Source organism: Micrasema longulum, unplaced genomic scaffold (assembly GCF_059751315.1).
Source record: "Micrasema longulum isolate JH-2025_06_02 unplaced genomic scaffold, ASM5975131v1 h1tg002338l, whole genome shotgun sequence".
Taxonomy (NCBI): Eukaryota; Metazoa; Arthropoda; class Insecta; order Trichoptera; family Brachycentridae; genus Micrasema; species Micrasema longulum.
Window position 1 is genome coordinate 62,927 of NW_028279488.1, and position 22,131 is coordinate 85,057.

Sequence of the window (22,131 nt, forward strand, 5' to 3'; positions counted from 1 at the left end):
AGTCATATTCATAGCTTTTAGTTGGGGTATTCTTGGTACCCCTTAAATAAATCGTGATTTTTTTTTACCTTCAGGCTTGGAATGGATATTAATCACATTTTTTTCAGTTTAGATATTGTCAACCCTTATTTAGCATAAAAACAATACACAAATAAAAAAATAGAAAACTTCAGGTTTAACTTGCCAAAAGAAAGTAAGGCTTATGATTGGCAAGTGTTAAAAATAATATACGCATAAAATAAAAAAGAAAATTAAAAAAAAAATAATAAAAGAAACGCGTCACAAATAAAAAATAATAAATAAATAAACAATTAAAAATTTAAAAATATAACAAGTTAAACAAAAAAATCGAAATTAATTAGTTTATACAGGCACACAAATATATTTATATATGTACATAATATGCATATACAATTACTTATACAATAAATGGATGGGATGGGATGTTTCAAAATTATAATATATAAAATGTCCCCCTAGGCCTCGGCACGGAACACCCTAGTGAGAGAACATTATCCTTAATGTAAAAAAAAGTTTGAAATAAATTGTAAAATAACAAATGAAATAAAATAAAAATATACTTACACAAATTTTATTGTTTAAAAAAAGTGAATGATTAACATAAGGAGCTATTAGATTTTATCAATTCAATAATTGTCTCCTATAATTATAATCATTGAAAGTTTCGCTAACGATATTAATAATATCAATTTTTTTTTTTTACATCATTAACGTCTACATTTTAACCTGCTAGATAATGTGTTAAATTGCGCCATATTATTATTGAAGGCTTAAAGATAAAATAAACGTACTGTACGATCTTGTTTAACCTTTATTTTAACTATACCGACAGTATTCGCTAAATCCTTCATTGTAATAAAGCTCCTCCTGGCGTGTGTAAGTCCTTAGTCCTTGCAACTTATAATTTTTGCCTTTAGGCGAAATCCACTACATTCATTCAGAAGGCTGAAGTTGAGGTACGATCCGTGTTTCGAAGAATTATTACTGTTAATTAGAGGGTGGAGGTAGGGTTATGTCGCCTCAGACTGAATAGATGTTTATTTTAAATTTATGTCTCTGAATAGATATAGATTTGGTTTTTAAATTTGAAAAATGATGTGTTATTTTTTATACCAGAATCTTTGACGAGTATTTTGACTTAAAGGCAACTCAGGTATAAATCTTGAAAAAATAAATCTATTTAAAAAGATTTTAAGTCCGTCTCGTGCAGTACTGTTTGATGTCTTTGCCTTTTTTGTTATGTTAGTATACTCCTAGGCCCTGGGTTCGATTACCGCTAAGGAAAACGTGAAATTTTTGTTTAGTATGAGATTTTTCTCCGTAGAACTGCATAGTCCGTGGACTGACGCCTGAAGCGACAAACTGATCACCTTGTATTCATATTCATCATTGAGAATGATCGCGAGTACCAATGTACCATCGAGTGTAGATAAGGCACTAATTGATATTTTTTGGTCAACTTTAAAGTTCATAACATTACTATCTCAAGCGAAAATGAAAGGTTAATTTGAAGCTGGTCGTTTTTTCAACACGCTTATAAAATCTAGCAAGTTTTTGGATTTAGAAAATTACCATATTAAAAAAAAAATTGGGGTTATTTTTTTTCTGTTTTTTAAAACTATAATCGGATCTTGTGGAATCACAAATCAGAGACCCGTAGATTAAAATTTAAATTTAAATTTGCTGGTTACGACTATTTGAAAATGGTATAAGACTATTTGAAAATGATTTCAATAATACAACTGTGTTCAGTTACTTTAAATATTCCCAAGAATTTTTCTTTTAAGGCGGATGAACCTGAACCCTGGACGAGTGTTTTCTACTCGATTTCCGCTCTTATAATCGATTAGAGATAAGTCCTGTTCGTTGTTAAGTAGTTGAGGTGTTGCCCTACTATTTTTGAAGTTCTGCATTCGATTCCTGGCTGGATGGACGCTAAACATTGATTTTAAAGGTTTTTTAATCTACAATATTTCATAATTCCTTGACTGTAACAAATTATCTAAATACGCTGCATATTTTGAAAATGCAGTGCTCTATGCACTACTGGGTGCGAAAAGGGGAAAAGGATAATTATGTTTTGAAACAATGTGCTAAACAGTTAATTATCGGGTGGACAGAATTACTAAATTAAATGTGCACAAAATTTATCATGTTAGCCCGTTTAACTTAAAAGGCCATATAATATGTGAATAAATGCACACGTAATGTAAGAACCTACATTTTTGTTGTTTATGGGTTCTATGCATAATCTCATAAACTCGTTTTTGGTTGTTGTAAGAGTGGTAAGTTGTTTTTCTTGGGCGTTGACTGCAAATTTATTTTGTTGTTCTTGTATCGCCTCACAACGGGTGCGCGTTATTTATAATTGAATTAATTCATATTTATTTTACCACAATCAACCATGTTATTACCACTGCAAATAATCAATAAATATTAATTTGATTCTCGTTTTTTCCGCCCAAAAGCAGAGTGAGAATTTCACTGCGAATTTTTAATTTAATTTACATACGTGACATCATTGTAAGACGTCACTTCCCATTATGGTACACAACAGTAGTTTTTTTCTCTTAGGCGATGAGAAATATTAAAATATATTTATACTATTTTAAAAGTTATATTCCTTTGTAATATTTTTCATTTAACTTACATTATGGATGTTGTTGATATCGGCAAGTATTGAAAGTCATTCGATAATTCATATTTAAAAATGATTATTTGATTCGTATCTAATCATAAAAACATGAAAACTTTGTTTAAGAAAAAATTTGATAAGGAAAACTATACAAATAATTTCACTTGAAACAAAATTATAAGCAAATTTCTCAAGATCTTTTTTCATTGGTATTTAACTTTTCAATTATTTTCAACGTGTTGATTTTAATAGCCTTTTTTCACAAGTAAACTATTTAGATATTTAAATTCGATAAAAAATATTATATAATGTCCGCTTGTGGGAATAGGATTTTATTTAATTTCACACACTTCACCGTATTCAGTAAGCATTTATGACTATTTAAGGCATTTAAAATTTCCAATCGGATTAGAAATGAGCTTTATTAAATGTAATAACAGTGAAAAATTTCGTTTTTATTTGACATCAGTACTATGAATTATATGATTTTTCTTTTCCCAATGTTTTCCATAATCAATAAAACCATTTCCAATTATTTATATTAACAATATACGAGTACCCTCTCGAGCCAAATATTGAGAATGGTAAACAAAGCTACTTAAATCAGTAATGCAATTAAAAGTTTAGTAAAACTGTTTCAATAAGCTCTTCATCGGCTTGAATTTAACCTTCTATCTATAAAAATTCACGTTATTGCGTAACCTTATTTAACTAATCTCCTCGTTTTCAGTATTGGCATTCTCTCTTGAACTTTCAATCAAACACGTAATATATCAATTAAATAAGTACACTTATATCGATCAAGTTTTTTGTGGTTGAATAATTGCTTCGAATTTTAACTAATTAAATAAACGTGTTTTTTAGAAATATATTGTTGTCGATGAACAGAAGTAATCTTAATGTAAAATTTATCCCAATAACATAATGATGATGAAGGAAAAAAAACTAAAATGCCCTCTTTCCATACGCTCTGTAGATGCAGGAAAAATGGTAATAAGTTCTTATTTGTGAACTGAATTCACTGCCTATGACCATTTCAACATTAAATTTGGGCTGAAATTCCAACGGCACATGCTAATTTAGCTGCAGGACGAGTGTTAATTTAGCTCCTTTTTCTCAATTATTTTTTATATATATAGTCGAAATACATGACTTAAGCGTAGGTAAGCAAAATACAAACAGTCAAAGTTATTTTTCCAGCATTCGAATAATATAAGTTATTTTGATTTTATCGACATAAGAATTTTTACGTTTGATAATGCACTACGAAACTAGCGAAATATCTAGCAGGCGCCACAGCAAAGCGGTAGTCAGATGGCTGAAGGGGCCATCTGTATTTTTTTCTGTTCTTTAGTTTTAAATAATATTTATTAATATTTCAGTAAATACACGTAGAAAAAAAAAATAGCGTCATTTAAAATGCCAATTTATTATTAAAAAGCAACACTAAAGAACTTAAGTTTGAATATCAAAGTCTTGAAATCGACTCGTATTTCAGCTCACCTAAACATTTTTTTAAATTACTAATGTTTCCTTCTGACACCTGACTACCAAAAGGTGGACTGCAATCATGTACACTATTTGGTACTTTGATACTTACCAGTCTCGATAAATCAGGGACGTCTAGTGTGCCGATTAGCATTTTACAAAAATTGCTAGTATCATCAAGAATTCTTGGCTTAGGAAGGGATGACAAGTTTAAACGATTAATTAATAAAAATAAAGTTAATCTATTCAGCTGGAAAATTAAATTTTAGTTGATGAATCCAAGAAATTTATTTTGAACTTTTTCCTACTTCATTCCACGGACGTTGTTAAAAGGTGCCCATATTGTTGAGTTATATTCTAAGTAACTCCAAACTACGGCAGTAAACAGTGTTTTAAGGCAGTGGATTGAACTTAAATCTGTAACAGTTCAAAACAAGTATAATTTACTTCAAATATAAGCGAAACACTAGAATTTCAACCGCCTTTGAGCACCTGCAGGCAAGACGTATTCCAATATTTGTAGAAAAAGCTTAAGTGATTTCAATAAAAATAATGAAAATAAATTAATAGAAAGCGCAGTATCCTTAAAACCTTCGTAATCGTAACCTTAGTAACCTTCAACCCAATTAAAAAATAAAATTTCAGGTGCGAGCCTAGCTTATCTTTATACTTTACCTCAATATGTTAGTGTGTAATTTTTTATCCTGTATCGGCTGCCTAAATAATGAAAAAGAAACGAAAATAGTGAAACAGATATTAATTTAAGGAAATAATTATTTTATTATGTCTGTAATCATTTAATAACCATAACGTATGTAAAGAACATCGTTCTTTGTTTTATTTTTCTGCCATTTTCAATATTTACATCTTTAAATGCTGAATGCATATACAAATCTGATTGAATATCTATCACTTCACTTGAAGAAACAATGATAAAACGAATTAATTTGTACTACTTTCCAGGAACTCTTCGTCCACCCGGCCTCATAGGGGGTAGTAAACCGAAGGTAGCCACCCCTGCCGTGGTATCCAAGATCGAGCAGTACAAGAGGGAGAACCCGACCATATTCGCGTGGGAGATCAGAGAAAGGCTCATCTCAGAAGGTAATTTGCGTGCATTATATACATAACATTCAGGTCGTGGTCCCGTGGCTAGTTTAGCGGACTTACGGATCAGAGGTCTGTGGTTCGATCCCCACTCTATCCCAACTTGATTCCCGTTTTCTAATAGTGAGTTATTTACAACTCGTTGAAAACGGCCTTAAAAATCCAAATATTTGCGTAATTAATACGAACGCAAATACTTCCTTTTTTCAGTAGAAAAATATAATTATTTCAGTTTTTGTTAATTGTAATAGTAAAAATATTTTTATTACAAACGGTTTTAAAGGGAAAATTATTTATTGGAGCTGTAAATATAAATAAACTTAAGTTTTTTTTTGGCAAACGTTTTATTTTTGTAATTTTTCAATGGAATTCTTTCATAAATAAACATTAACATTCTTATAAACTAAATTTGTTGCAACAGATATGAAACATTTTCGAGAAGGAAATATTTAAGTCTACGCATTTATAGGGCTTATGACCTGTCATTGTCTGGTTTCAGTATCAACACACACTGTATAACATTCACCATTCTGCTTATGTTAAAACATCCACATTTTCTGAACTCTTCCATCTGTTGACTTTTGTAAAGTCAGCCTTTAAATAAGTAAACTTCCATATTTCCTTCTTAAAAAAGTTTTTCCTCTCTGTAGCAACAAATAAACATCAAAATTACTCCTCAGGGAGGGAATCTAGCCTGTCTACAAACATTTGGACTTACTCAAAATATTGTTTCTTATAATATACTCAAACATTTTAATTTTGGTGACAATTCCCGACGAGTTGTGATAACTAACTATGAGAAAATGGAATATCGGCTATAAATCTACTGTAAATAAATAAGCAATATAATGATAGCGTAATTTGATAAAATACTTGTATTTTTCTTCACGTAATATAATATTATTAAAAAACTTTTACTAAGCATGAATGTTTAGTTTACAGGCTTCTTTTACTCTTCCTCAAATGAATTCAAAAAGCATTTTAACTGGCGTAATGATTCTGTGTAAGTTTTGTTTTTTAAAAATGAATATGAAAAATTGAAAGCATTTTCATCGCCTCGACACGGCGCGCCACAAAGGATTTGAACTCATCGGCTTCTACGCTACTTCAGTCTTCTTACACACAATCTATCCGCCTCTTGCCTTAGTCGCTTCCAAATACTACACATTTTTCTTTCGAACTTTCATAAACATTAATTATTATTTATTTATTTATTTTGACACTTTATATACATGTACAGTTTATATACATATATGGGTGGGCATATTTTCTTTAAGCAATTTCTTCCTACCTACCCAAACGGTTCAGTTTGAGAAAATTACAAGTACATGGACATATTGAATCTTACAATTTTTGACAAAAATTAAAAACAAACATTAAGAAGACAAAAATACATTTAAAAAATTAACACTTTACTATGAAGAGAGGAGATGGGATAGGAAGGAGAAAAAAAATAAAGGAACAACTTTAATATTGAGATAGTGACATTTTAATCCTGACTTAAATGTAAATAAAAAAGAGGCGTCTCTAACATTAGTAGGTAGATTATTCCGCAATCGAGCAGTTACTACTGTGAAAGAGGAGGCAAGAAAATTAGAGCGATGAAAGGGTGTTAAAAGGGTTTTCTCGTCGCTAGAACAAAGAGATAGTCCGTGTTGTGAAAGAGGTTAAAAGAATTTTCTCAGATAAACAGGCAAAGTTTAATTATTTAAGATATTGTAAAGAAGTGATAGAATGTGAATGTTTTTTCTATGTCTGATACTGAACCAGTGTAGTTGCGTGCGATATTCAGTTATGTAATCGAATTTGCAAAGATCAAATATATATCGTATACAAACATTCTGCAATCATTTTAATTTATCAAGTTATTCAGAGTCAGCATCCGGATAACAAACATCCGCAAATTCAAGAAGTGGAAGAATAAAGCTCTGGACTAAGGTTTGCTTATTATTAATTGGCAAGAAATTCTGAAATATTTTGAGTGAGTGCAAACTGCTTTAAAGTTTACGAATAACTACGTTAACTGGATTATGCCACCCTAAATTCTTATGAATGATTATACCAAAGTTTTTGACTGAAGTCATAAATGGAATTTTCTTATCATTTTTTTTTAATGGAGGAAGTGTGGAAAAATTCAAATTTGAATACTTTTTTTTGTACCAACAAGTACAATTTAGGTTTTTGTTGGATTTATGAGAAGTCCATGTTTTTTTGTCCATAAAGAGATATGCTCGAGTGCAAGTGACATTACTTTATGTGTTTCAAAAATGTCGACGGGTTCGAAACGAATATACAATTGCAAATCATCGGTATATAAATGCTACGAACAGGGGAGGTATAAAACGGTATTTCAAAGGTATAAAACCTGAAATTTGTTGGTAGATGTTTAAAATAAGATCGAATTCCATATACTTCCAGTTTCCTATTTATTGACGTATTTCCCCCCAGTATTAACTTTAGCCACGAGTATGAAGACTGATTAGTATTATCCTCTTTATGCCGAAGTTGATGGTTTTCGTAAGGCGGCTTTGGATCCGTGAAAGCCAAAAAATGTCCAATGAACATTAGAAAATAAGTACTAGGAAAAGTTAAGTAGGTCATTGAGCACCTTCACGTGTAAAGAAATACGGAGATTAGAAACGCGCTGTGTATGAAATAATTAATCCGATTCCTGAAACTTCTGAAATTACCTGAAAAATAAAGCGTTGTATTTATGTAAATGGGGCGGACACTTCCATAAAAATTCTTTCGTATAATATTACAAACGATGTTTTTACGCGTGAAGAAATGAAATTCATAACAATGACCATACATTGCTATAAATTGATGAAATATACTATAAATCCAAGTAAAATTTCAAAATTATCTAATAAAAAAAAGAATAGTGATGATATCGGAAATAGTAGAATACCTATCTTTTTTTTCTATTTACACACAAACAACTTTATTATATTTTATGTAACTCAATTATAACTTCTGGCATAATAAAATGGGGAGGCACTAATAAATCAATATTAAAACCTCTCGAATCTGCTCAAAAATCGATTATTAAAATAATTTTTAAAAAGCCCTTTAGGTACCCCAGCGTCAAGTTGTTCGAGGAATTCAATATATTTAGATAAAAGGCAATTATATATATCTAGAAAAATTATGTTTGTAAAAGCAAATTATTCTACCAAATCCCAAAGGAACACTCCCACACTACCAGAAGACAAACAAATGTATGGGTCATGGGGTATACCACAAACTCTGAATTCAGGCAAAGAAATTTCAGGTTTCTGGGCCCCAAAATATTCAATATGTTACCCAAACATTACAAAACCATGATTAGAATTTAATTAAATAAATTTGCAATTAAATGGTTTCTGGATTTAGGTAGAGAAAAATCGGAAAACTTACTAAAAACATTCTAAAATAATAAATGGTATATTTATTGTAAAACTTTATAATAAATTAACAAGTAGGTAGTCATGTTATTGTTTATTTTTGCATAAAAATGTCTGTTTTAAAACAGGTTGTACCTAGTTAAGCAGATCAGACATAATCCAGAGAAATCTATTACCTAAGTTTGAATGTATAGATAAAGAAATTGTAATTTTTGTTAATAAAACATTATTATTAATATAACTTTTATTATCTCAAAACCTCACTGTTATTATTTTTTTTATTTTTACAAACATTTTTTTAATTAAACTGTAAGCATGTAAATACAAGGCTCAAACCAGTTTCAGTTTATTACCATTAACCTGAAATAATTTTCTTTTAAGTTTAAGTATAACGTTTTTTTTTGTTTTTTTTTATTATTTACTATGGAAATCATGCATTCTTTTTAATAAACACAAGAAAAGAAAGAAATCTATTTAAAGACGTCAAACCAGTAACATATTTCACATTAATATTTACAATTGAATCGGGTTGTGATCCCGAGGCTAGTGTTGCGGACTCACGGGCCAGAGGCCCGAGGTTCAAACCTCACTCTGCCCCAACTTGGTTTCTACTTTCTAATAGTGAGTTATTTCCAACTCGTTGAAAATGGCCACCAAAATTGAAATATTTGGGTAAATTATATGAACGCTAATATTTCTTTTTAAAAAAATAATTATCAATTATGAATACAGAAGGAAACGCGACAAAAATAAATATTTAAATTTAAAAATGAAATAAAAAGCCATGGTATAGTTCCGTCCCTACTCTCCTCTCCTTTCCTCTCTCTCTGTTTCCATGAACATTTATATTCATTACTAAAATTTCACAACCACTATTCATAAGATGTACGAATATTACGTACAATTTTATGTAAAAGTTAAGCAGAAGATAAATTTGAAATGTCTTTAACAGACATTATAAAATTCCAGTATTTACAGTGTAAAATGTCGATGTCACTAAAGCTGTCATTACAGGTAGTCTGTATTCTTCGAAGGGTGCTATTTTTCATAAAATTAGCCTGTGAGCGCGGAATGTTGACTAGTACAGTGGCCTTATTCTGAAACTTATTCATTTCGTAAATTCATTCGTATCGAATGAGAGGGAACGAGAGCGAAATACAATTTTAATTGAGTTAGAGTGAGATGGATATATGAAGAAACAAACGAACTCACGAAACAAAATTGTGACAGAATAAGCCTACAAAATGGCGAGTTTTACGGACAAAGACTCGATATGAAATGTTTCCAACAATCTGTGGAATATCAATTAAGTTGTTGACAATTTCATAGAGAAAGCTAACATTATCAATCATGATACGCCGAATTGTGAGATTTTGAATTTTATGAAAATAGTTACAAACAAAACGTCTATTAGGTACCTACAGCAATGTAATTTAGGTGCTTTTCCGAATTATGAGTCTACAGGCATAACTGTTTTTTAAAATATTCTAATTTAAAAAAATGTACACCAAGTAGGTGTGGTTTCCGTCATATTCAACGTTTTCTGAAACTATAGTGGATCTTGACGCAACATGGCGTGCGGTTAATGCGCTCGCAATTATCACAAAGTGCATGTGAAGCCAGTGATCGGAGTGAGAACGGTGGACAAGGAGAGAGAAATGCAGCTCCAAGCGTGCGAGGGGAATGCCGCCAGGGTAATGATAGAGAAAATATCTAATATGAATTGGAATTAGAATACGCGGGGAGATTAGGCCAGATGAAGCGATATGTGGTAAGAAAGCCATGGCTCTGTTAGCTGAATAGTGATTAGCTAACAGTAATCACGCGTGATACATGCGAGCTGCGAGCTGCGAGTAACTCTTAGTCACTTGCAACTTGTAACTGGTAGGATGGTATGTCAGATCGGCTGATTTTAATCATTATTATTATTGCTTGGCCTCGTTGGCTAAAGGTAGCGCGCTTGCGTTTTGCGAAACCGCGTGTTCGAAACAACGCTCACTAATTACGATTGTAAAATGCGAACTTAAGAATTTATGACTTGAATTTCAATGTTTTTACCTGAAGCCAACTAATGGAAATCAGTTACCTATTTTTTACTGATGATCTTTAAGTATTAGAAAATACCTTCTTGCTTTATTAATAGGTAGCTGTTTTTTTTATATATTTTTTATTATTATATCATACATTTTTTTTTGAACTCCCAGGAGTTACAACAAACTCATTTTGGGACAGAAAAAATATTAACCTAAAGGTATGGTATTAATATAGTAACAGGTAATAATACGAGTATGTACATAAAACTGAAATAATATAGCGAGTTAAGTACATTATACAAAGAAATTAAAACGAATGAAAATAAAAATTAACATTAAACCTTTACATATAGTAAAAAAGAAATATCCGAGGAAAAAGAAGTTAAAACTAAATTTCACCTTCCACGTACCTCCTCAAGTAGTAATTTTTTAAATAAATATATTCATTTTTGACGCTATTAGGACTCCGGTAGCCTGTTGTACTCATTACAAGAAGGTACAGCAGAGGCCTTAGACGCCTTAGACCATACCTTGTCGTGCGTGATCCAGGTACGTTAATATTTTGACACTGTCGCGTATTATAGTGATGGACGTCACATATTGAATAATAAATAACTGTAGATCTAAATTTGTTGGCAAACAGGCTGGGTTTCCTCCCTAGGGAGTTATTTAGTTTGTAAAATGGCATCCTAAACCAGCCAATGACAGGTCATAAGTCCGCACAGCTTTTGTTCCATATAAAAGAGCTTTAGGGCTTCTCTAGAGCATTATTACTCTGAGGAATATTTCTTTTTTAATGGAAAAAAATCTCTCTGAAGCTAGTTAAAAAGTGCAATAACAACGAAAGACCTTGTAATAATTAGTTACACATATTTCAACGAACTACATTTTCATAATATATACTAGGGTATTACAAGTAAACTTAGTTATTGATGCCAAAATAAACTTTAAATAAAAACCTACCCACCTTAAAAAAGCGTTATTCAAAACCGTCTTTAAATCTTGCAAAAACAGATTTCAATTGTACTTGACACAGCAAACTTTAAGCATTCTCCATTGAATTCGTGAAGCATAATTTGAAATCTCACAATTCTCTTTTTAACGTTTTCGCAAATATCTCAGCAACTTCTTCAATGGATATTTCTAAGTTTGCCTATAAAACCTTCATATGTCTGATTTACGTTTTGCATGTTTCTGATATCATTTTTTAATCAAATTCATAGCACGTCACAGGTACCTATTCACGCGACGCGACGTTTATCCCCATACACCTTTAAAGTGAAGCAATTTATTACTAATAGCCGATTTGTCAAAGGGGGATCGTAGATGTACGCAAGTACAAACATCGGATACCGCGTATAATATTTATATCATATCATAAGTCGTGCTAAAAGTAGACACCTTAGGGGAAATCGGGGCAACACGAGCTTATTTAAAAATTAAAACAAATAGAACAAATTAAAAAATTAACGTCCCGTAACTACTAAATGCATAATAAATATAAACAAGGAATGTTTTGAACAAGTAGAATAATTTGCGTATCTTGGAAGCATGTTTTCAAGAGATGGAATAGTAGAAAAAGATATTGAAGGGAGAGTTAATGCGGGAAACAAAATTAACGGCGCACTAAGCAGAGTAATTTCTATTGAGAATATGTCAAGCTAAACTGGCAGTGCACAACAGAGTTTTAGTCCCAACACTTATGTTTCGAAGTGAAACATGGAACTGACAGAGGAAGGATGAAAACAAAGTGAACGCAGCCAAAATACGATCAATTAGAACATTGCATTGGAAATAAATTTATGACACGGTTGCTTCCGTATTTAACAAATTTTTAATTTGGGCTTAGATTTGTTGTTGGATACTATAATTGATTAACTGTAACATTTATATTTAAAAAAAAATAAAAAATGCATCGCAAAATTATGAAAATACGTTGTAATTGAGATACCCACCAATGAAGTGCCCATTGCATCATTAGGTGTGGATTTTAAAAATTCTCAGTTCCAGGTACGCCTAAACTTAAACAAAAGGTTTGAATTTGGTCTTATTGTTTTTATGTATATTTCATTTTTACTTTTTATGTTTATTCATTTACATATGTTTTTTTCTTTCTTTTTTCTTTCTTTTTAAAACTAGTATTTTAACCGTATCTTATTTAAAAAAAAAAAATTATAAATGGTATATTCTGTAATTTATTTTTGTTCTTCAATTTTTATTATTATCGGTATGTTTTCCAATTTATATTTTTGTTTAATTTCTTAATTACTCATTTTATATATTATAATGTGTATTTGTGGTTCAATTTTTATTATTATCGGTATGTTTTATAATTTATAATAATTGTGTCTCATTTATTTACTATTAATGGCATATTTTCTAATCTATTTTTATGATTCAATTTTTATTATTATTACTTGCATGTTTTCTAATTTAAATTTATATTGATTTTTAATAATGTTATTATTATTCTTTGAATTTATTAAGCATCATTTAATGAAATTAAAAATAAATAAAAAACACATGAATAAAATAAGGTCCTTCCTAAACACAGGATTTTCCTAGCTAGTCGGGACCTGAAACAAATAAACTATGTACATTTTAAAACTGTGAAATGCTAAATAAATAAATAAATAAATAAATAAAATTGTTGAAAAAAAAAAAAAAAAAAAAAAAAAAAAAAAAAAAAAAAAAATAATAATATCTATCACATAATGATCATTAAATGGCTTGGTTAAAACCAAAGGGTGTTTTACTCTGCAATATTTCACTCTTCCTAGACTGGCTCCAGAAACGTAAGACTCATTATCTCAACTTCATCCAACAGTAACATGTAACGGTGCCTTATGCACCGTCATAAGCGGATAGGATTATGTTGACGATGATGAATATAATACACAATTTAAAGAAAGGTATACATTTTAGTGCCAATGTGAGGGTCATTCAGTCAGTCAGTGACCCCCTTTGTCTCACAATCCTCCACCTATTTTGAAATGATAAATTAATAAGAAATTCATTTGCTTATTAGCAATTCAATAAGAAGGTAAGCGTGTATGTTTTATGTGTCTATTTTTGCTTGTTAATTTTCATGAATGAATTTTAATCCATTAAAAATAAACACAATTTTTTGTGCTGTCTGTTAATTTGTTAATAATTATAATATGTTAATGATATTACGAGCGTAATGTCATTTTTCATTCCTTCAAACTATAAGTTATTGGTTTTTACTTTCTAAATACAAGATTTTATAAAAGAATCAACTACTTACTCCGGTTGACAAATTATTATATCTTACAAAAATAGAGAACTCTTCAGACAAAATAATAAGAAAATTAAGGCATATACTGGGATTGTATTATCATGTAATTGGATTATTAAAATGACCATCGTTCACACGGTAGGTATATAATTTCACAGTTAGATTTTCAGTAATTTTGATCAAATCAATAAATAGTTAATGTATTTAAGACTATAAAGTTTAGAAAAACAGAAATCTATTAAACCTACATGTAGAAATACACATCTTCTGCTCAGAGACACCTCTCCTTTGTCGCATCGAGAGTGTTTAAAATCTTATAAGAGCGTGTTTATCTTTCAAGGACAAAACCTGTTTTCAAAAAAGAGTTTCAGGACAGGATTTCTCTTGGGAGGAGGGATTTGAGTGAGAAACTCGTTGATGGTTTTTCAAATATTTTCAAAAGTTTATTTCAATTTTTGTTTTAACATGTACTTCAAATTTTTATTGCATATTTTTTTTATGTTGATACGCCATGTATTTTTTAATGATGTGTTTGTTCCGTGTAGTAAATATGGTAATATGTATGTTGTTAAAGTATTATTTTCGTCCTAATTTAACACAGGACTTTGGTTTCATGAAGTTGGGATTTGTTTATCAATAAATGTTAAATAAATATATTGTGAATAAAATAAATATATAAATATGTATGTTATACGAAATTTTGTTATTATCAATAAGAAACTGAATAATATTATTGCTCGTGGTAAGGATATGTATCTCGTGAAATTTAAATAGTGTGATATACCATTTTGGAAAATTTAAGAAACAAAATAAAAACCACTGCCATTTCTCCTTAACCCGATTGAGTAAATAGGGTGACCGTTTAATTTTAGTATTCCATTCAGTATAGGTAAATGTACGTTGTACTATTAAATATTCAAACAGAGTAAAAATATCTCATGCGTTCACTTCATGTGCTTTAGGGCATCGTTTAAAGATCAATCTATCAATTTATTCCCATTCATACGAGGGAATTTTTTTCCGGTAGCGCGGGAAAATGTAATCGCCTCCGGTGTTGTCATATAAATCATCCCATCGATTCCTTAGACCTAGTAAGAATTCAAACGAAGAATCAGATACGTACTTTGTAAAAATCTTGACAACCCCGCTCCTTGCGCTGCTCATCACTTTGCTCCTAGCGCTGCCGCCCTCTCCCCACACACTGCTCTACTCGCACAATTAATCGCTACGCTCCGCACTTGTCATTTGTATTTCTATACAATGGACGATGAAACTTTGGCAGCGTGCGTGCTATGCATTTTTAGTATTGCTAACTATATCAATGTCATACAAAGAAATCATTCAAACATCATTCAAAAATGACGCGTGCGTCTTGTATGAGCGCTCGATGCGTACTGAGGCCGCTCGATTATTTGGCCATCCACTTGCGCTCATGTTGCCGGTCCTTTGACTCGCGCTCAAAAACCGACAAAATAGGGAGCGGTGGGCACGACGAGGAGCATGACGTGCGACATGGCGAGTAATGTTGCCGCACTATATCTCTGCCTCCTTTCTCTACCTCCCATGCCACTCGTCGAATGCAGGCCCATTTTACATCTCTACGAGATAATTATCATCATCATCATAATCCCACGTCCGCTCACTAGTTGAATGTCGATGCTCATAAACAAGTTGCCGACTCCTGCCAATTTTCAAAAGTCTACCTTCCGTAGTTCTGACGAGAACTTTCAATTAACTGCGAGCAATAGGTATTCAGGATTTCAAAAACCTGATGCTTTGTAAAAAAAAAACGAGCGTGGTTAATTCTCTATATAGCCCAGCCAACAGTATTGCCTTTGCTTAGTGACAAAGTTAACTACCGCACACCCAATAATATTCTAAGATGTAATAACTCATATTTGTATACAAGTATAAGTTACTAATTAAAAAAATACTTGGTACCCTTTCACTTGTTTATTCGACCATTAACCCCTTTACCCTCTAATGGGCATCTTCAGACTGCAAGTGTAGGTACCAAGTATTTATATAAATATAAGTTATAACATCATTGCAATGGAATTTCATTAAGAATTGTCAATAAATAACTTAAATCAAATATTCTATGACTTCAAAACATAATATGTTTCTGTTTTGGTCCAAATAAGATGCCAAGATTCGCATCCGTTAAGAACAGTAAGTGCTTTTCATGCGTTTTATAAGCGGCCTGGTAAAATAATTAATCAATCTTTAAAATTTATCAAATATTTAAGTTTATGAAATCGTGATGATAATAATACTAGAAGAACGTGTCGAAGATGCTTCCAATCCGAGTATGGTTTAGCGTAAGTGCCTGCGTAAATGCTAAATTCATTAAATTAACTATGTGTGTTTCTTTTGATTTTGAAAGAATCCTCTGGTTCGTGCTTCACGTTTTTAAGCAATGATAAAATGTCGGGAGGCGTTAAAATTGCTTTGATTTTACAGATAGTAAAAATGGAAAGGTGCTTAATGCTAAATTGATTCAACCAATCAGCGATCAGCGCCATGCTGAAATTTGCATGATTATTTTATGGCATAGCTGTGTTCTGTATTATGTCGATACCATAAAATGCGAATAATATGCGTTAATTAAGTTGAAATGTAGATACCAACAGTGTATAATAAAATATAATACATATATGTTGCGTCGTGAACGAATTAAAATCATAATACATCACTAATTACATTCGTATAGTTAATAAATTATAACATTAACTTTGATTAGTTTCGATAATATTATTACATTTAAGAAAGCTTCTGGTAATATACCGGTATTTTTTTAAATCAAAAATTGCCTTTATCCAATGTTATATATCTAGGCACCGACTGTAAGAAGTAGTCACTTTATTTCGTAAGATTTGATTGTATAAACATAATGTATTAAGTAATACTTGATGCAGTTTTTTCATTCTTTGTCAACAAGTCAAACATTATTGAGAAAAAAATATAGAAGTTTGCAAAATATTTTACATAATATTTCCAGTGCCAGCTAAACAATATTATTTTTTGAGGCATTACATTTTAATTATATTAAACAAATCGTAAGCTTTTGTTTTTTTACTTCATTTACCAAGATTATTATTTTATGTAAAAATGATTTATTTCGTATTTTGCCGATATTAATATTTTTATCTAAGCCGTTACACACTGAAGTACTTTTTTTCAAATAAATAAAAATATATCATTGAAACTGATGTATCAATTGCAGTCTCTTTTGCACAATTAAGACAAGAAAAAGGATAATAAGCAGACGTGATTTTAGTAATCAGTTTCTTTGGATTTATACATACTTCAGGGGTTAGTTAAAGCCTAGGGTTCGGGTAACATTTAGAATTTTCAGGCTTACGCGTGGGAACTACCAAATAAAAATACTTATGTTACTACCCTAGATACGTTATCTGAGTAGGTTACCTTAGGACTTAGGACCACATAAAATTTAAACCCTTATGTATTTTTATGTATTCGTAAATGTATACACTTACGTGGGGGTTTTTTTAGGGAATTTTTTTAGAAGGTTAAACAAACAGTTTCTATGAATAATAGTGCCCGGCGGATGTGGTTCCGTGGCTTGGTGATAATGCGCAATGGTTCGTGTCGCTGGTTCTGTTCCTTCTCAGGGTTTTACCAAAATGTGACCAATACCATGTCCCCTCCATTGTTAGCTCCGCCTTCCGAGATATTATCTACGGTTGACACCTACTGGCTTCACTATTCACACAACAATTCATTCAGTGTTGTCACTTGAATACTAAAGTTTTTATAACGATAGGCTATCCGCATAATATAAAAAACATCAAATGAAGTACACAAAATCAATTGTTTACTATTGTATTTTATTTAGATAAAATACGCCTAAAACGTTTTTGACAATTACTTATTCTAAGATTTTAATTGCTTTGGTCGTATATGAAAATTTATCTAAAATGCAAAGACTTATTTGAAAAAAAGATACCTATATTTGTTAAAAAATAGACCGATGAACAATAGGTAAATATCACTACCAAGAATACCGAAATAAATATATTCAATGGACTTAGAATAATTAATTGTATTTTTAAAATCAATATGGATATTTATTATTATTATTTATTTATTTTATTTAGTTCTATGATTAACATAGTCTGATATATGTTTACAAAACAATATTTGCATTTATACTTATTCTAACATTATTTATCACTATTTTACAGTATTATACACTTAATATCCTAGTTTATAATATTCACTGTTTCATATGTACATTTTCATTAATTATATTCACTATTTACACTTTATATTACCTAATATTTTTCACATGTATACTTTTTACATTTAATTTTAAATATATTTGCATTTATTTCAGTTTTTATGCTTTCTGGCATTTCCTCAAATAATTGTATTCCCTTGTACATAAGGCAGTTCTGGGACATTGCTTTTGAATTATTTTCCAGTTTTATATTTTTAGATCCTCTTGTTGCATAGTTATGAAAGAACTCACTATTTTTTGGTTTATTTTGAAAATATGTCGGAACTATTCCTTTGATAATTTTTTTTATTTCGTTAGCAACATTGAATTTGATAGTGTGGAGAAATGTTTTCATATATAATTTTAAAAAAGAAAACATAAAAAATATGTCACTAGAAAAACATGATATGTTTGGCATTGATAATTGTGACGTCAAAATTCATGACGATGTTCTATAAAATTTTGAATGGTTTAGAACAAAGTTGATAATTAATATGAATCGTGAGGTATTAGGGGCTAGGCCAATGCAATTTTTTTTTCGATAATTCAAAATTACAAATTATAAAATATTTGTTATGCTACTAATAAGTGGCAATTTTTTTTAAGGTACAGTATTTTATAGACCCTTATTACTCTAAATATGTTAAAAAGGTGATATTTCTCTATTGATATAATATATATAAAATGAAATAAGAAATTATTGTAATCAACATATCGTCACCCTAACATGTAAAACTCGTATGTCTACAATAATAAAAAAAATAATTTTGATAGGACTTAAAATCGATACTTCTATACTAATATTATAAATTTTTTTTTTTTTTTTTATTTATTTCGAATACAAACAGATGTACAGGTTAAATGAATATTTTTTTTAAAAAAAAATATATAAAATGTATACATAGTAGGGCCTGCCATCCAATTATATGTATTCACTAAATACTACTGTAATAAAGCGACGACGGCTTGAAGTTTAAACCATATAAATAATAAATATACTATATATTAAAATAAGATAAATATGGACAAAACAAGGAGATAGTGGAAAGGAAAAGAAGGACATTGATAAGGAGTGGTAAAGGATGATTGAAGGAAAGTGAGGGTGGAAAATTGCATTTGATTTATTGATTAAATGAATTATGAATGAAGAGCATGAATCAAGCCTATTAATTCTCTTCTGTACATATTGTATGGAGTGTTAAATATATCAAGACTATTAAATTTTTTGTTAAATGTTTCACATATACGAGGGATTGTAGAATGTTTCCGATGATTAGTTTTAAATTTACGAATATAGAAAATATCAGAGAGTCTAGTTGGCCTGGAGGGGACACGGTAAGCAAGTAGATTAATGAGTTCCGGGGAATCGAATTTATTATTGACAATTTTATAAAGCAGGATCTGATCAAACATATCTCTTCTGTGTGCTAATGAAACAAGGTTATAAAATTTTAATGAAGCTAAATAATTTGGAAAATGCAAATGAAATTTGTATTCTAGTTTTTTTAGGAATTTTTTTTGAACATTCTCGATTCTATTAATATTTAATTTATAAACAGGAGACCAGATAGCAGTGCAATATTCAAGATGGGGGCGTACGTATGTTATGTAAAGCAGTATAAATGAACCTAAATTTTTAAAAGATTTACACAGCCGCATGATAAATCCAGTCATTTTGTATGCCTTGTTAATTATAGTTTCTATATGACTATTGTAATTTAAGTTTGAGTCCAAAATAATTCCCAAGTCACGTATTTCGTTTACTTCTCTAATTGTATTTTCATTTATCATATAGTCAAATTTTATTTTATTTTTATTACGAGTGAAAGATATTTTGTAACATTTAGACACATTGATATAAAGTTTGTTTTCAACACAGTAATTCGATAATGCATGTAAATCTTGTTGTAACTTTGCACAATCATCTCTACACTTGACTTTAAGGTAAATTTTTTTATCGTCAGCATAACAAAGGTAATGGGCATTTTTGAAACATAACTGAATATCATAAATATAGGCATTAAATAAAAGTGGCCCAAGATGTGAGCCCTGTGGTACACCAGACGGAATGGAGATGAAATCAGATTGATATCCTTCAATCATAATTGACTGAAGTCTACTATCTAAGTAAGAGATAAACCATCTGTATAAGTCACCGTGAATTCCCAGATATTCTAATTTACGCATAAGAATTCGGTGATCCACCTTATCAAACGCTTTAGAATAATCTGTGTATATGACATCAACTTGCGTTCTGTCATCCATATTGGAAGTGACGTATTCGGTGAATAAATGCGAAAGTGTGTTTGTTTGTTCACGTCTCAACGGAGCAACTATTTAAAATATTTTTTTGCATGAGGTAACCTGAGAGGAAAGAAATAAAATGAGATAGATGCTTATTAATTATTCAGAATTGAAAAAATATATTAAATAAACTGTGATAAATGAGCAACATTATTTAAAAATAAGTATGGTGAGGTGGATGTTGTAAAAAATCAATAAGAAATAATTTATTTAATTGACTTGCATTATTTATGGTTAGTTGGGTTTGTTTTTTATTTTGGTTTTGTTGTAATATTTTTGTTATATTCAGCACGTTTGCCTACCATGCAAAGGTCTCGGGTTCGATTCCCTACATGGTTGATATGAAATATTAATTTAAAAGGGTGTTTTAACACTAGAATATTTCATAGTTCCTGGACCGGTACCTGAAGCGTAAGACTGATCACCTTACCTTCATGTAATCAAAATGATCAAGATACGCTGCGATTTATGTACAAATGCAGTGCCCTATACACCATTTAGTGCAGAAAAGGAATGATGATGAGTAGGATTTAGGGTTTGTGAACAGAAAAACAATGCGTCGTCGACATAGACTAATGAATCTTCGTATTTTTTTCATAGCGATAGTTGGAGGACCTGAAATCGTTACAGGCTATTTATCAGGATTTTATTATATATATCTATTTATCAGTGTTCTTGCAAGAACTTATATTATAATATTATTAAAACAACACGGCGGCAGTGGCGTAGTCCTAAATAAAAAAGTACCGGAGCGCACCGCCACTACTTTGGTGAAGTAGCAGGGAAGTGTGAGTGGGAGTGGGGAGGGGGGGAGGACACACATGTTTAGACTTTTGCCAGTTATCGGCAATAAATACGTTTTTTGTTATTTCGAATTGTATGAAGAGACTTAAGTAGATATATTTTTGAAAAGTAATATTTGATCCCGACTAGAGCCGGAGCGCCACTCCGCTCAGATAAAAAGTGGAAGAGCGCCGCTCCGGTGCGCTCTAGTCCGACTACACCACTGCTCGGCGGCCTCGAAGTGTAGTGGTCAGCGCGTTTCCCTACCATGCAAGAGGTCTCGGGTTTGATTCTCGACATGGTTGACTAGAAATATTTATTAAAAAGGTGTTTTTACACTATAATATGTCTCTCGGCTCCGATCACAATGAGAAGTTAACAGAGTTATCTTCGACAGTCTATAAAGAAAAACTTTTTATTGAAATTTGCATGAGCATTTAACGTATCTTCGCCAGTAACCTATATTTGAACACGTTTAAAAGAAAAAAATGTATGCATATTCTGCTTTTCATACATATTTTTTTTTTAAATTGTATATTTATTTATTAATAAATCATAAAACACAAAGTATTATACAAGTATAATACATATGGATTACATTCCCAGGAGTTACAACAAATTAATTCGGGACATTAAAAATATTAACATTTAAAAAAAATAACATATATTGGAAACGACAAAAAAACAAAGCAGGATTAGCACCTTTATGATTGAATATAATCCAACAATAAATAAGCCAAAAACCCTTTCTTACACAAGCAGAATAAATATATTAAAAATAACGCTTTTAAGAATGAAGAAAGTTATAAATTGACTAAGAGATATAAGGTCGTTAACATTACATGCCACGCAGACGATGCAGCCACAGCCTA

At 30.6% G+C, this 22,131-nt stretch overlaps 1 protein-coding gene across 4 annotated transcripts in view; it reads left to right on the forward strand.

Moving 5' to 3' along the window:
• The window catches only part of LOC148272413 (paired box protein Pax-6-like), a 99,741-nt gene that overhangs the window by 53,907 nt on the left and 23,703 nt on the right, over positions 1-22,131 (forward strand). For 2 of the 4 annotated variants that reach the window (XM_088240072.1, XM_088240070.1), the window contains exon 3: positions 5,135-5,248. In XM_088240072.1, the coding sequence (XP_088096198.1) occupies positions 5,135-5,248 (114 nt within the window). Of the gene's footprint in view, positions 1-5,107; positions 5,249-22,131 lie in introns of all 4 variants that reach the window. The other 2 variants (XM_088240069.1, XM_088240071.1) reach the window with 1 other exon arrangement.